We start from the raw sequence: 16,000 nt of genomic DNA on the forward strand, positions 1-16,000 counted from the left end.
TTGATGTCTGACTTAAACTGTGCACTGACCTTTGCTCCCTGACATACTCATGAAGCAAGATGATCACATTTCAGTAAACACATGACCTTGCTTTGGCACGGACTTGACATGGTCTTTCCTCTGATGTAGCAAGTTGCACTCTCTACACCCCAGGTCACCCATGCCTCTGCGCTCAGCATTCCTTCTGACAGATCTCACTGTAGCAAAGAAGCACGAATAGCCCAATCCAAATGGTGTAGTGATTTTACACTCTCTCCCCCTCCCAGTGTATTGTAATGATCAAATATAAAAAGAAAAAATCCAAAGTATTTACCAAGTTATCAAATAAGAACATCTCCTTGCATGGAGCAATATCAGAGTGGTGAGCAGCAGTGAACCCACAGGCCAGCTGGGCTCTGCCGCAGAATCAGCCAGTGGCAGCCAGAAATTGGGCTTCTGCAGGCAAAGGGGACCCAAACTGCCTCTGCCAAGATGGGGACCCAGCCAAGCTCAATGCTTTACACCAGGGCCTGGGGCGGGGAGCCACAATTCCCCTCGTTTCAGAAAGCAAAGGAAGCCAAACAAGTGCTCACCTGCTGTCTGGAGCTATGGCTTTATAAGAGGCTGGAGTCCTAGAGAAGTGGGAAAATAAAAGCACAGACTCACAGTTAGAAAGTGAACCAAACTACTTGCTGATTTGTAACAATAATCCCATTGTTCCCATTGGATGGGAAGTACAACTAAGACCAGTTCTGGACTAAACGTCCAGGGGTCCAGATGGTAGTGACCACAAAATTACTAGGGAAGGACAGAGGTGGGGAGGGAAGGAGAAAGAGAGAGAGAGAATGAATCTCCCACTTAAAATGAGCCTACAGACCAAACATTCTAAGGCACATGAAAAAATATAATACAAGACTGGCAGGCAGCGAAATCTATTAGAACATGAATTTACTTCTGATGGCTTTAAGGAGCAATCTGACAAAGTCTTTACAATAAGTATGCCTTAGATGTTTGAAAAGATAAAAGAATGAGTAACTTTCATTAAAAAAGAACAAGAGATTGTAAAACAAGAAGAGACATGAAGCAAGAGCATGAGGATACTTTTTAAAGAATTAATTATAAGCCTTAAAAAATATTGTCATTGAAATAAAATTGTTAAGAAATGGAATAAACTCTCACTGGATAGAGTTAAAGTGAAAATTTGAGAATTAGAAATTAGTCATGAAGAATTCACCAAGAATGCAATTCAGAGAGACAAAGATAGTTGCTAGGTAGATAGACAGTGCTGTGAGTCAAATGTGTCCCCCAAAAGTTCACGTATTGAAAACTTGATCTTCATTGTTAATAGTGTTAAGAGGGTGGGAAATCCAGTAGGGTATTTGAAAGATGGGGCCTTTAAGAGGTGATTAGATTGTGAGGACTGTGCCCTCGTGAGTGGATTGATCCACTCATGGAGTAATGGGAGTGGCTCTGATGGCTTTATAAGGAGGGCAAGTGTGAAGTTTAACTGTCCCTTGCTCAGCCCATTCTCACCGTGTGATACACCTTGGTCACCTAGGACTCTAAGTTGCTGTGGAGAGTCACCCCCAAGAAAAAGGCCCTCACCAGATGTGTTCCCTGAACTTTGGAGTTCTCAGCCTCTGAAACTGTAAAAAATAAATTTCATTTCTTTATAAATTACCCAGTTGCAGGTATTCTGTTATAGGCAAAAGAAACAGACTAATACAGATGGATGGATGGATGAATAGATAGATAGAGAAAGCAGTTAGGAGATATGGGAAAGAGATTGTAAGGTTTCAATAGTCACCCAAGAGGAGATGCAGAAAAAGAGAATGGAGAAATGGGAGGGAAGCAATATGTGAAGCAATTAAAAGATAGAATATTCTAGAACTGGAGATGTGATTCTTCAGACTAAAAGTGCACCAGGAGTACTGAACAGAATAAACAAAGTTGAAGTTACACTCAAATACTTTAGAGTGAAACTGCAGGATATCAAGGAAAAGGAAGAAAAGCAGATGACCAGTGAAGGAACCATAGTTAGGCTGATACCAGACTTCTCATCAGCAACAACAGATACCAGATGACAGTAGAGTAATACTTTCAAAGTGCTGAGAGAAAATAATTGTCAACCTAGAATTTTATATCCAGCTAAATAATCACTCCATAGACATTTTCAGACATAGGAAGAGTTTACCACTTATCGACTTCACTAAAAACAAGAAGCAACTGTGAACAGAGCCATTAATTAAAATATGCTGGTAAAATGAGTTAGATGTTGAGTGTCAAAAGTTGTTTGTGTGTTAAAAAAAGATTAAAATTAAACAACATTAATAAGGCAGGTTAGTGGTGTTTAATGAATAAATAAAGGTGTAAAATCCTTCTCAGATTTAGAGGAATATAGAAAAGCCAAGTTACTTCAGACTTTATTAGAAAAAAATTGAGTGCATTTTGAATGTTAAAAAATTTAGAGACTCTTCCATCTACTCATTTTTCTGACCATTTATTTATGAATAAATTTTTAAAATTCTGCACCCTTCCTGAGAACTTCCCATTAATGAAACCATTTTAAGTTTTATTGTTATTTTTATTTTTTAGGCTGTTAGAACCATACATTTGAAAAAAAAAAAAAACCTTAGAATGTTAAAAATGATGAGGGTAATCATGAAAAGAATAGAAATGTAATCTTTAGATTTTTAAAGCAGTAAAGGGGGTATATCTAAAAACTTTATTAAAACAACAGAACACACAAAAATAGAAAAAAGCAGAGGGAAAGCATAACAAAAAACACAAAGTAAGATGCAGAAATAAATCCAAGTTTTTCACAGTCACAGTAAAACTAAATGGCTAAATTCATCTATTAAAAACAGAGATGTTCATTTATTGAAAATAGAGGCTAAAAATAATGGAATAGGGAAAAGTCAACATTAAAAAACTAAAAGAAAGTTAGTGTCGGAATATTAATATGAGATATCTTAATATAAGGAAAAAGCATTAGTAAAAAAGGGATGCTACATAAAAATAAAGAGGACAAACTACCAAGAAGATGTTCTATTTAACGTTAGTCTTGTTACATATTATAAACCAAAAATAAAAGACAGACAATTATTTATCAGCTACTTGAGGCCTGGGTGCTTAATATTCTTGTTGAAAATCTAAAATTAGAATCCCAGGTGAAGTTTATCTTGTATTTCATTTCTAATCAATGGCATTAAAGACAGAATAGCCCCCTCTACCTCTCTCCTCCATATTCCTTAGTTAGTCCTAGTTCCTTGGTGAGTAGTGGGTAACTAATCCCTGAATTTGGTCTTCATAATTTGTGATTCTTTAAAATTTATGCCCAGATATTTTTGCCAAAAAAAAAAAAAATTAATATTATTTTATGCCCAACTTGGTACAAAATTTAGGGCACCTAATGGTTTTATAGGTAACACCCACAGGGGCTAACCTCTGCTAAAAGACATCCTTTGTGCTAATGTTCCAGACATTATATGCAGAAGGAAAATGATTGTTAGCCAAAAACACTATAATTATGAGAACTACTGACTGATAATGTATTCCACTTTTACCTTCGAAAATGTTTGTACAAAACTGGGTTGGGCACAGTGGTTTTATGCTAGACGCTGTAGACGTTTATCTGCCTAATAAAATAACCACACAATCTAGCAAAATTCTGCCTACTTGGCAGCACTTCCTGCCTTGGAGCCTGGAGTAGCAGTGGATATAGCAGACGTGGCCTTCAGAAGGTTCGGAGAGTTGGATTAGGAAAGCCAGCCCAGCACCCCACCTGTGCACAGTGTGCCTTCTTGAAAGCTAGTGTCTCCAGCTTTTTATGGGTTCAAAGGGCCTCTATTCATTCACAATGGATAGCCACACTAAAATAAGCAAGATATTGACATGTTTTGCTGGAAATGCTTGATATTGACACTGTAGATCAAAGCTATAATATCTTAAATTTCTTTTCAATAAAAGACGGCATGTATCTTTAAAGATATTTTTGGCACATAGAATATAGATACAGCATAGCATTTTACTCTTCTCCTAGGTAACATGAGTTTGTTAGCCCCCTCTTTCTTGAAGGACAGGGTGGGCAGAAGAATAGCCTGAACCCCACGTAGGAGAGGAAGAGGAAAAATGTTTTCTCCGTAAGATGCTCTTTAATCATGAGACCAGTGAGGCATGACCCAATTATTGAGATCAGTCTTTCTGGGCCCTACAATCAGAATCACCTGGTTATATAGTGCAGGGCTGGAGACAAGCAGTGTGATAGGGTAAGAGCCCAATGTGCTTACTGGAGTGGGCAGAACACAGAATGGCAGCAGGCAAGTTGAAGCAGACATGACATGATGAAGTGCCAACGGTACCCCAGTAAATGGCCAGAATCCAGGGGATGGAAGTTTTAAAAAGCAGATGTTCATAACTGAGCCTGGTGACTGACTTGATATGTAGAGCAAGACTCAACTCTATTCCCGGGGGGGGGGGGGGGTGGTAGCAAGCAAAAGCAAATCAGAGCACCCTCTTCTAGAAGACAGATGAACCGGGGGTCCTGAGGAAGGCACTAAGACGGAGGCTCAGACACAAGCAGCAAAACAGGGCTTCAGTTACCAGACCTGGGTGACAAGTGGACCCACAACTCAGAAACAAGGAATAAGTGCAGTGGTCAGAACTGGGGCACAGAAAGAGTCATGCGAGCTGTGCTAGTGGCTTGAGCCTAGCATGCAGGCCTACAGCAGTGATTTTCAGATTTAGAACCTTTATATCACCCAGCCCTAAGGAGCAGAGAAGCCTGAAAGGCCAGGAGGCCAGGTGCTCCCTCCCTGCTTTCTTGCATTTTTGTATTTGTTTCCCTTTTTAAGGTACAGTGAGAGCCCAGAGCCATTTATTTAATCTGTCTTTTCATGTTACCCTTACTCAAACTTCTGTTTAAATTTGCCCCTGACTTCTCTAAGAGACAAACTCTGGATGCAGTAAGGTTCCTGCTGGTTATGGAGCCTTTCTGTGCAGACCATAATTTGACTCATTTAGTGCGAGGAGATTTTTCTGTCAATTTGCCATAGGCTTGAGAGAGAAAAAGAGAAATCTCCCACAAAGGCAGGAATTTATGTTGCAATAAACAAAGCATGTTTAATATTTATAGACATTTTAACATGTAAAAATGTTGCATTAATATTTGAGTTGAAACATAAGATACCATCATGAAGTTATAGGGATTTGAAATCAGTACTTCTAAGCATTAATTCTCTCCCCATTAAGATGGTCATAAGGGAATTTTAAAGGGTCAGACACACAACAGTGAGAACAAAAGCATGAAACCCTTGAACAAATACCTGGGAGAGGGAATAGAATGTTGGTAACTGATAAGTGGGGCCAGGAAGCCACAGCCTGGAGTGTATTTGCAGGAGAAGATGCAGCTGAATAAAAATCCAGCCTGCCTGAACCCTGTGTGGGCTTACTCAGAAGTGCCAAACATGATGGAGGGTAGGTACAAGGCCAAAGGCTAGCAACAGAAGGATTGACCAGAGGTCTGTATGTGGAAGAGTAACCCTTAACCTTGTCCCCACCTGGGAAAGTCCAGCAACCAGCAGCTGTCTCCCAGGAGGTTGCCAGAGAAAAGGCCTCCCAATTTGGCAATTAAATAATCACCAGCAGAGTGGCAAAGCCCACTGGTTGATAAACCTTGCCAATGTCAGCACAGCTCTCCATCAGTTTTTATTGACTCATTATCAAATATGAATGGAGAAGCAAAGATCCATAGATATTTGAAGAAAGACTACACCTCGAAAGAGAAGGGCTAAAGTAAACAAATGGAGACAATAATCCTAAGGGAAACAAATTTCAAAAAAAAAGAAGAAAGCTTTAAAAGAGAACTCTACTTGGTTTCCTCAGAGAGATTTGAGAAAATAGTATATCCATGAAAGGAATAGGATACTGCAAAAAGGAAATCAACATGTATCAAGAAAGAATTCTTAGACATCAAAATATGATTGCTGTGATAAAAAAAATTCAATAGAAAGACATGAAAGCTAAACTAAAAGAAATCTCTTAGAAGAACAAAAAGTAAGAAAAGATGAAAGAATAAGAATCATAAAAGAGCAATCAAAGTCCAAAATCCAACTACAAGTAAATCTAAAATGAAAGAATAGAGAAAACAAAGGAGAGAAAATGATTTAAGCACACACAATACAAAACAGTATCTCAAGCCTGAAAGATATGAGGCTACAAGTTAAAAGGGCCTGCACTAAGTGTTCAGCACAATGCTAGGTCCACCATAATGAAATTTCAGAATACCAAGGTTAAAGAAAGAAATATTAAAGCACACACTTATCTCCTTGGATGTTAAAACACACACAGGCGCACACATTGTGTCACCTACAAAGTATTAAGAATGTTTTACTGGCAACAAATTTCTTATCAGCAACATTGTAAGCTAGATAACAGCAGAACAAAAGAGTTACTTGAAGAGGTGCTCCAGCAAAACAAGGAAGTAAATCAAGCAATAGTAAGACATGCAATTCAGTTAAATAGGGTTCTTACCTCTGGGGAGCACAACAGAGAAGCGGAAAGGGTAGAACAAGAGACAGTTACTTTTCATTATAACCCCTTCATAACATTTGTTGTTAGATTATTTTGACGTGTACTTGTATTACTTCGACAAAAACTTTTGAAATTGTTTTCAAGTAGCACACGTACAATCAATAAGATTTTGAAATTGAAAAAGAAGAAGGGCAGGGTATCCATAATTCCACCATCTCAAACCCAACCATTGTTAAAATTTTCAATCTATTTTTTTCCACTCTATTTTTAAAATATAAGTTTTAAAAATAAGAGGGTTGTAGTAATATTATATATTTTTTACCTTGATTTTCTCAGATAAGCATTTTTCGTTGTACATATCCTTGTAAACATTTTGAATGACTGCAGTTACTTACAATGAGATATATTACAGCTTACCTAATCTCTATAATTGTTTTTTTAATTTTTTTGATCATTTAAACAACGCTATATAAATATTTTGCTATAAAAATAGAAGTAACCCTTGTCTGTTAGCCAGCTCGACTCCATCTGGATGTTGTTATTCTTATTTGCTTAGGCTCCCAAGTTTTCCAGGCTCTCTATGAAGTCATCGTAGTTGTGATCTCCACATCCCTGAAAAGCACCAAAACTCCTTGATCTCAAAGACCTTGGTTCCTTGTCTTAGTAACACTGTGTTTATTAAATAGAATACATACAAGGACATCGCTGGGGAGCAGCATTTACAGCTTGCACGGGGTCCTGCCCACAGTCATCTTAGATGCTCAGTAAACTTTGTTGTAGTTAATTGAAAAAGCCCTACTGTAATCTAATGAAAACTGAGCTAGATACCAGATTGATCCTCATCTTATAACGTAACATTTCAGGATAAAACTGTGGCGACTTCTTTTCCTTTAGCTTAGTGCAAGTGGAAACTTGAAATTCACAATCTTGGAGTCCAAATGAAGGACTTCAGAGAGTGTTTGGGCTCTTGTGTCTGTAAGTGTTTCAGTTTCAGGACTAGGGCCCCAGTGAACAAGGATACTGGCTAAAATAAATGTAGAATGATACCTCATTTCTACAGAAATTATTTATCTACCATCCTGCCATTGGACACATAGCTGTAAACTCAGGACCATAAAGCTACCAAAATAGATTCCACAGATTTTACCCATCCAACATCACATGCTGTGCTTACAACAGGGAGAGGAAAGTACTCCTCTGCCTGGTGATGGTACTTCCTGGAGGGCTGTGTTGAGAAGGATTCTGAAAGACAGCTCCCATCTCAGCTAAAAGGAATGTGTCATTAGCAATTCGTGCCTGACATGAACATCGCTTGGGAGAACAATAATATCTGGCCATCTGCCACTTTCAAGTCCATTCAGCCTCACTAAAAAGTCTTGATAGACTCTTCTGGTTCTGGCTTAGAATTTTTCACAAGGCTTGGAAACTTACAAAGAAAGTGTGTGATACAATAAAAGTTAGCTTAGACCATGTCTATCCCATTTCTCTACATGGACTAACCCATTAAATTTGTACATGGATTACCATGGTCCACCTAAGGGTCAAGGATTTGGGTACCGCCTCCCGGTGAATGGCACGCTGTAATCGTTCTCTCTGCTACTTCTGACATGGCCCTGTTGGACTAATCGTCACAGTCAGCACAAAACCCTGTCCTTCACTGTCTCCACCCAACTGTCTCCCAATATCTGTATTCTTAGAGCATGAAGATCACCTCCCAAGTCCATTTTAAATCCACACTGAAAAAGTTTTTTTATGTCATAGGGTTACATTGTTTTATGCATACAGTAAAAAAAATATAAGTCAATAGTTCCACAGTGGTGTATTTTGGCTGCTTTTGCATAATATCATTTGCTTTTCCACTAAATTGTATTGTTTTGACTTAAATAACACATTTCATATCTTCGTATTTCTCTTCCTTTTTCTTTTCTATATGAGTTAACTGAAGTTGCCATTTAAAATACTGTTGGGATCACCAGGAATGGTGTTTTTAAATATCAGCTAAAGGAAAAAGGAATTAAGATGCTAAAGATATAATAAAGATGGCATAATCTCGAGAGTTGAGTGGCAGGTAAACCAACTGACATGCATGGTGTCTACCATAGTAAAGGGACGATGAGGCAAGCATTATTGTCCCCATTTTACAGATGAGGAATTTGAGTCCCTGAGCAGTGAGCATTTGCCAAAGACTCCACAACTAGCAAGTGGTACAGCCAAGGTCTGAACTAAGGTCCGTCTGATACCAGCCTCTATTCTTTCCCTCTCTGCCTTCCACGAAAGGTGAAAAAGTTTAAACGGCAAATGCAGAGTGAAGGACTTTTATTAAGTCACAAGTTTTGGAATCAAAGAAATTACCCTTTTCTAGATCTTCAACTTACAAAATAATTCTTTCAAGTTTGTTAATTTAGGGAACCAGGCACATTCATCCGCAGTTTTGTAAAATGAGATTATGTGGCTCAGCCTTATGTTATACAGATGGGGAAACTGAGGCTCAGAGATATCATGATTTAGCTAAGAGCACCCAGCTAATTAGTCACAGAGTTGCGACCAGAACCCAAATCTCTTTTTCCTCTTCAGGGAACTTTGCATTTGACCTTTCAGGGATTTCGCTGCTGAAAGCATCCAAAAGTCCCTCCTGCTAAAGCTACTGTAAGCCAAAAGGACAGAGCTGATCATGTTACAAGCACAGAGCTATATGAAAAGACCAATAAGTCTTTTCTTCATCAGTTTTTAGACAAGGTGCTGTCTAAAAAGGGATACATAAAATATGAAGAGTCTCTAAATTCACCTTTTGTGATAAAATTAACTCTACCAAGGATTCCAATCCTTCCACCCTTTCCAAAATTAAAACTAGAAATCCAGAAGAGGAGGCAATTGTCAGGTTCTCGATCTGCAGAGAAATAAACAGGCAGTTTTGTGTCTCAGGCAGAAGCAGGGAAGAGGCTTGCTGACGATACTGGGTAACGAGAAGGAAGCCAGGGCTGGTGAAAATGGGCTTTGGGTGAGAGGGGTAGGGAGTGTCCAGGAGTCCAGGCAGTGTCTAATCTCAGAGCAAAGCCCCAGTGTGGGAGAAGCAGGCTCTGGTACGTGGAGGAGCCCCTGCAAGGTGGGCTGGGAAGATCATTGTGGGATGCCAAGTGGCACTGAGTCCAGCTCAGAAGTCCTTTTGTGGGCACCTTTAGGAAGTCCGTCCACTTCTAGCAGAGCCCTGGCCACTGGCAGAAAATTCTGGTAGCCGATCCAGCCCTAGAGACTGACTGGGTTCAAGTGTTGGGTCTGGGCTGGTAGATGAGGTTAAGGGTGGGACCTCCCTCCTGGAGACAGTTGGGGTTCCAGCCAACAGTGAAGAGAGTTTGCACTGCTGGGCACGTGGCCCTTGTCTCGGGGACCCCACCTACCAGATGTGGCTGGCAGTGAAAGGCCAGCATGGAAGGAAGCCCATGGTCAGAGCTGCCTCCATTTCCTGGACCTGAGCAACGCCCAAGCCCAGCTGGAGTGTGCTGGACTTCCTGCCAGGAGCAGCTCCAAAACCTGGGCCTGCTACTGAGACCCGGTGGGGAGGCAGAAGGAAATTCCAGACAAGCGAGATGGAGGAGCCAAGGTGTGGAATTCTCTAAAGGCACAGTGTTGACAGCTCGTGAAGAAGGACCATCTTCTCAGACTAGCCAGAGGTTCTCCTTTAAAATGCAGATTATGGCCTCATCCCAGACCAACCTATTATATCAAACACTCTGGAAGTAGGGCCAGGGAATCCACATTTTTTCCCAGGTGCCCTATAACTGTTATTCCCAGTGCATTGTCAGTAAGAGTCCTTCAGGGGTTTTGAACAGGGGAGTGGCATGGATGAATGTGCGTTTCAGATAAGTCACCGGTCAGCTGTGCAGAGGATGCCCTCTCAGGGAGGAGAGACAGAAGGAAAGATAGATCCCAGAGGGAAGGCCCTGTAGTCACCCTATGGGGGCGAGGAGGGTAGGAGAGGGTGGGTTAGGGAACCACGCGGGGTCGAGTTTCAGGGCTAGGCCAACGTTTTAATGATGAGCATAGCAGGAAGATGCAGCAGACCTTAAAATATTAGATTCCATATTCAATAACCAACTCATAAAAGGAAGCAAGCAGAAGACTCCCTGCTCCTACCTTAGGATTACAAAGCAAAACGGGCTGAGCTTGGAGGGTGAGGATAAGAGAGGCCTCAGGAATGACTGCCAGGAGCTGGCTGCAGTCACTGGTGTCCTTGGAACCCAGCAGGGCCATTAGCACTCACCAGGTGAATGCTGCTCATCACGTTCCATCCTATGAAAACTTTGCAGGAGCAAAAGATGATTTTGCTGTAAGATCAAAGTCGAAGTGATGAGCCCACAAAAAAACCTAGAGGAAGTAAATGTATGCTTTTTAAAATAGTACAGTTTAGAATAAATTTCAACCAAAAATGGTCTCTTTTTTTAATACAGTTTTGGCAATTAAAAGGATTCTGGTAATTATCTGGAATGTTCACTGAGAGAGACTCTCTCATTTTCCTAATCATGTGTGAATATAAGCAGAGTGGGGTCTTATGTTAAGACCCAATCTTAAAAGAGGGAAGGGCATTACCGGGTGCATAGAGTGAATGCCGAGACGCAGACACCACATGAACAAGTCATGGGTCAAGTGCTTGCAAACTGGTTGTCTCGGCTAAAGTTACTACTGTGATGACAATCTTAGAGAAAAGTTTAAAATAAATATTCATGCACTGCATGGGAAGAAAAAACTAAAGTTGCTTAGTCATTTAAAAATATGTGTGTGCTAAGAGAACTTCAGTATAAAAAGGTGATTGTAAAATAACACATGATAACGAAGCCTTACACCAAAGATAAAATCGTTAGCACCAAGGGAGCCAAATGGTCCAGGAGACAGAAAGGTGCCTGTCAGAACAGGACACTGTAAGAGCAGCTGCATTGAGACTTGTCCCACTCAGTTCCCCAGGAAGCTGAAGTGTCACTCACTGAAGGTCTCAGTTCCAGCAAGAGTGCACCAACTGAGAGGCCAGGAGCAGTTCCCTGAAGGGCCCCTGGAGCTGCTGGGAAGCAGTGTCCCTGGTCGCGGTGGCCCTGGTCTCAGTGTCCCTGGTCGCGTGGCTAAGCAGAAGGCAGCTAAATGCCTGGGGCTTCATGGCCCATTGCTGCTTCCTTACCTTCTGCCCGAGTTGTCTTTTGTTATGTCCTCCTACAGTATTTCCAGAGCCCGGTTGTGATGAACACCATTCATTAACCTCATGGGCTCCAGTGGGACTCTTTGAAATCCCCCAGGAGGTGCCTTGGGCTAAGAACTGTTAACTGCACTTTTTAAAACAAGAATTTATGTCTTCCCATATGTCGACTTTGTGAGCTTATTTGTGGTTTCCAATAGGGAAATAACCTGCTTAGGCCTTAGAGCCTCCTCAGCCCCCTCTCAGCTGATGTCCTCTGCCTGTCCCTCAGGCCGGGTCGCTGGAGACAGGATCGTGGGAGGGTCAGCAAGTGCAAGAGCCATCTGCCTGCTTTCTTGCTCCTCGGGCTGTGTGTCCTGGATCTTTCCTTCTGCCTTTTGTTCACTCATTCATTTAACGATCAATGCACCCCTACTTTGTCCACGCAGGGTGCTAGCGTTGCAGATGCAGTGACCAGTCTATGCTCTCGTGGACTTACAACCTCAACAAATAAGTAGCCAAGAACTATTCAAAGGCAGCTCTGGAGAAGCAGCAGGTGCCCTGAGGGTCTCCACGGGGGGCTCTGGTGGTCTCTGTTGCCCCACCACTCCTGCTAATGAGGGCTCTGGAGCCTGACTATGCAAGTGACAGATCTCTGGCCACCCCCTCCTCAGTGCCATCCATCACTTTACTCTGCCCTTGGGGTGAGATCTCCACCTCGGTGGACGGACACTGGCTGACCAGAGTCACCTGCTTCTGACCCAGCTCCTGGCTCCCTCCGTCTCACCACTGCTGTAGAGGGAGGCACCTGCGGGGACTGCGTCCTCCCTCCAAGGCTCAGGTCCCTGGGTGGAGGCCCACTCAGAGGGTGAGGGTGGATCGCAGGTCAGAGCATCCTCAGGGCAAAGCCCAGTCACCCTCCCACACAAGCTGAGGTTTAGTTTGCAATGTGTAAATCTCTATGGGTTTTTTCGCAATAAAAGTAAAATGCACACATTATAATAAAAGCTAACATTTCAAAAATGAAAAAGTAAAAGTTCAATGTATGCCTGTCTTCCATCACGCCTACCACCAGAATGAACCACTTTTAACAGTTCACTGCGTATCCTCCCAGAGATTGTTGTGCTTATGTAAACACATGTTTATTTGTATATTGCCCTACATGTTCATACTCGTGTTATCTGATAATCTACTTTTTGTTCACTTAAAAATTTATCAGGTACACTTTCAGGACAGCCCATACAGATCCCCCTCATTCTTTCCTGGTGTCCAGTACTATGTGAATGCTCCAGAACTTCTATTTAAACCCATTCCTCATTAATGGATATTTAAGTTCTGCCATGTTTTGTTGCAGTAAATCTTACAGCAATGTACATCCCTATACGTACACCTCCCTGTGTCAAATTCTCCGTAGAAAACTATTTGGGGCCTAGCGTCATGCATGTTTAACCCACGTCCATACACATGAGATGCTCTTAACCACGTGCATTTCACACGTGGCTGGATGGACCGAGGCACACCGCTCCGTTTACTTGCAGTGCACTCCTCCCGGTTGACAAGGCACCTCTGTGTCCCCCCGTAAACCCAAGAGTGTGTGCTGCCGACTCTGTTTATTCCAGTTGAATTTGTTAGTGTAATTGTGTAATGTACTTAATTGGTATATAAGCCAAAGAAGTATGAGGGGGGAAAGAAAGGATGGCTGTTTAAAAAAAGAAGTTTAAGTTATATTTTTCCTCACTCACAACTTGAACTAAAAGATTTTTAATAGCTAACCACCTACCCCAACCATATCAGATGCAGTGACTTCCACGACTTATAAACTCCCTTGACCGTGTTTGGGAGTTATAGCCACTCGTAATCTGCCTTGCCATTATTGTTGCTGGAAAAACATCCCACAGCCATTTCATTTGTTTGTAAATTGGCTTATCTCTTCTCCTTAGAAATACCTAAGAACCAGGCATGTCTTGTCTAGGGCATTCATGTAACCCGCCTTGATAAAAGTTGATGGGAGCCCTTCTGCTCACTCCACTAAGCCATTTCAAGCTTCTGTCATGTGAACAGAGACACTATGTTCAACCTCATGTAAGAGAAACAGAAAATCTGGAAATCACAACTGTTGCCTTTGAAAGGGAGAGGATGTTCCTATATAAATATCCTGTCATTTCCTAACCTAACCTAATATAACATTAGAAATGATTTTGCAGCCCCTCTAAGATTTCCCACCCCTTTATGAGACTATTGTAGGTACTTAATTGTTTGTTGGAATGTATGGATACACAGGAATACACATTTCTACACGGCTGGCCATCCAGGTATCTGATTAACTCAGAATTAATTAAAAATTAAGTTATGCTGAATTCATTTAACACACACTTCTTAAGTGCCACCAGATGGCTGGCAACTGCTGGGGTCACCACAAAGCACAGTGGATAGAACTGCCCTCCACATGCTGGTGACCTGGTTGAAAGCTTCAAGTGACCAGGAAGGGAAAAGCAAGCACTCTCTGAAATGGCCTGGCTGGATGTGTACCTGGCTGGGGGACAGGATACTGTGAGGCAAGAAGAGAGTTTTCTCATGAAATCTATGAATTCTCCACATGTTCAAGGCTTGTCCGTGTGATCTAACTGTTCATTGTATGTGCACCACGTGGCATTGACAAAGCACTGCAGAGCCTGCGTGACATCTCACTGCTGTGTTCTCTCTTCTAGGATATCAATGAGTGTATTCTTGAAAACTATCCTGAGTGCTCCAATCCCAGGTTGTTTTACATCATTCCATATTTTTGTGGACAGCATCCCAGATGCAGGTAAAGACTAAAACAGGCTCCCGGCCTGCGAACGTGCACGAGGGCAGAAAACCCACCAGACTCGGCGACGCGTGGGAATCTCTCCTAACCCTAGCCTCGCAGCCCTCTGGAATTAAGTTCATATTTACTATGAATCTTTAAAGATGTCATTTGAGACTCTGACTGTCCTGTAAATAAGGAAATTAAAAAATCAGTGTCTGACAGAGGCCCCTGAATGTGGTACCACCACGTAAAGCTGCGTAACTGAATGCCAACCAAACTCTTTTTATACCTAGAATATCGCTGGTACGACTCGGCCCACCAGCTAGTGGAGAGCAGCGTCAAGCACCCATCCTGCTCCTCTGTGGTGACCCAGCTTAACCAACAGTCATCCCTGCCCTCGGGGCATGTCTCACTGGGTCTGAAACACTGGAAGCTACACCCCAAATTCAATGGGAAAGAGAGGAAAGTGCTTTCTAGTGATTGCCTGTCAGCCTTATTTGAATGCATGACCTTCGTTAGAAAGTGACAGTCAGGGCCGTCAGGGTGTGGTCTGCCCACAGTCCTGCATCAGCCTCCCTTGGGTACTTGTTAAGGACCCCACCTAATCACAGTCTCTGAGGTGGGCCCAGGCATTTATAACATCTCCCCGGGTGATTCTGGTGTGGTTAGAATTGAAATCCATCGTACTAGACAAATGTCCCAGCCTGGAGAAGAGATGGTCACGACAGTGAATCTTTGTTTGGTGGAAAATAAACCTTGTTAAAAGAAGTGACATTTTCCCCCAAGGGAAACATTCATTAAGGGATCATTATGTTCCTGAAGAGGCCATGGAGGAACAGCCATCTCTACACTGCACGTTTTTGCTCATGCTGTGATTTCTGCTCAATTATTAGGAGTGTTGTTGTTAGTGCTATTTAGGTTTTAGTTCACCGTAACACAAGAGTTTGCTTATGGTCCAGATTCTAGGAGTAGGAGTGTCATTTTGGGGCTTCATCCTAAACTTCCTAAGTTCAGGTCACCTCCCTCACCCGGGCCCCATAATAAATACCTCCTGGGTCACGTTCAGTGCATCAGGGACTGGGAAAATTTGGGGCCAGATGATTCTCTTTCTGATCACAATGAAGATATTTATTTCAAGAAAAATGATTCTAATTCTCCGAAGTATTTCTTAAATTGTATATTTCCTAATGTTGGGGAGAGTACTCACAGTGCCATAGGTTGGTATACACGTGACGATTTTCAAAACTCTTCCAAAATCTCACCTTTCCAGTAATTCTTTGAGCTAGGTAAGGATCCTTATTACCGTTTTTCAAAAGGGAACCTCATCTTGCCCAGTTCCCCCAAATGGTAAATGACAGCCAGGCCTGGAGCCCAACTCCTGGGCTTTTTTCACTTACAAAAATGTTGGCTCAGAGATCCTACCTACAAATGAGATTAGGCTGTATTCTTTCTCTAATTAAAAAAAAAAAATTCTCTTTAAAATCTTTAAAAGAATAAGATGATTAGCAGTTATGACCTGACACTTATTTTGATTTCTATAGAAA

The 16,000-nt window shown here is 41.8% G+C and overlaps 1 protein-coding gene across 1 annotated transcript in view; it reads left to right on the forward strand.

The window, feature by feature from the left end:
* The window catches only part of UST (uronyl 2-sulfotransferase), a 276,233-nt gene that overhangs the window by 212,394 nt on the left and 47,839 nt on the right, over positions 1-16,000 (forward strand). Inside the window, exon 6 of the mRNA XM_063097233.1 lies at positions 14,377-14,474. Within this exon, the coding sequence (XP_062953303.1) occupies positions 14,377-14,474 (98 nt within the window). The remainder of the gene's footprint in view (positions 1-14,376; positions 14,475-16,000) is intronic.

This window comes from Cynocephalus volans, chromosome 5 (genome assembly GCF_027409185.1).
Source record: "Cynocephalus volans isolate mCynVol1 chromosome 5, mCynVol1.pri, whole genome shotgun sequence".
NCBI lineage: Eukaryota > Metazoa > Chordata > Mammalia > Dermoptera > Cynocephalidae > Cynocephalus > Cynocephalus volans.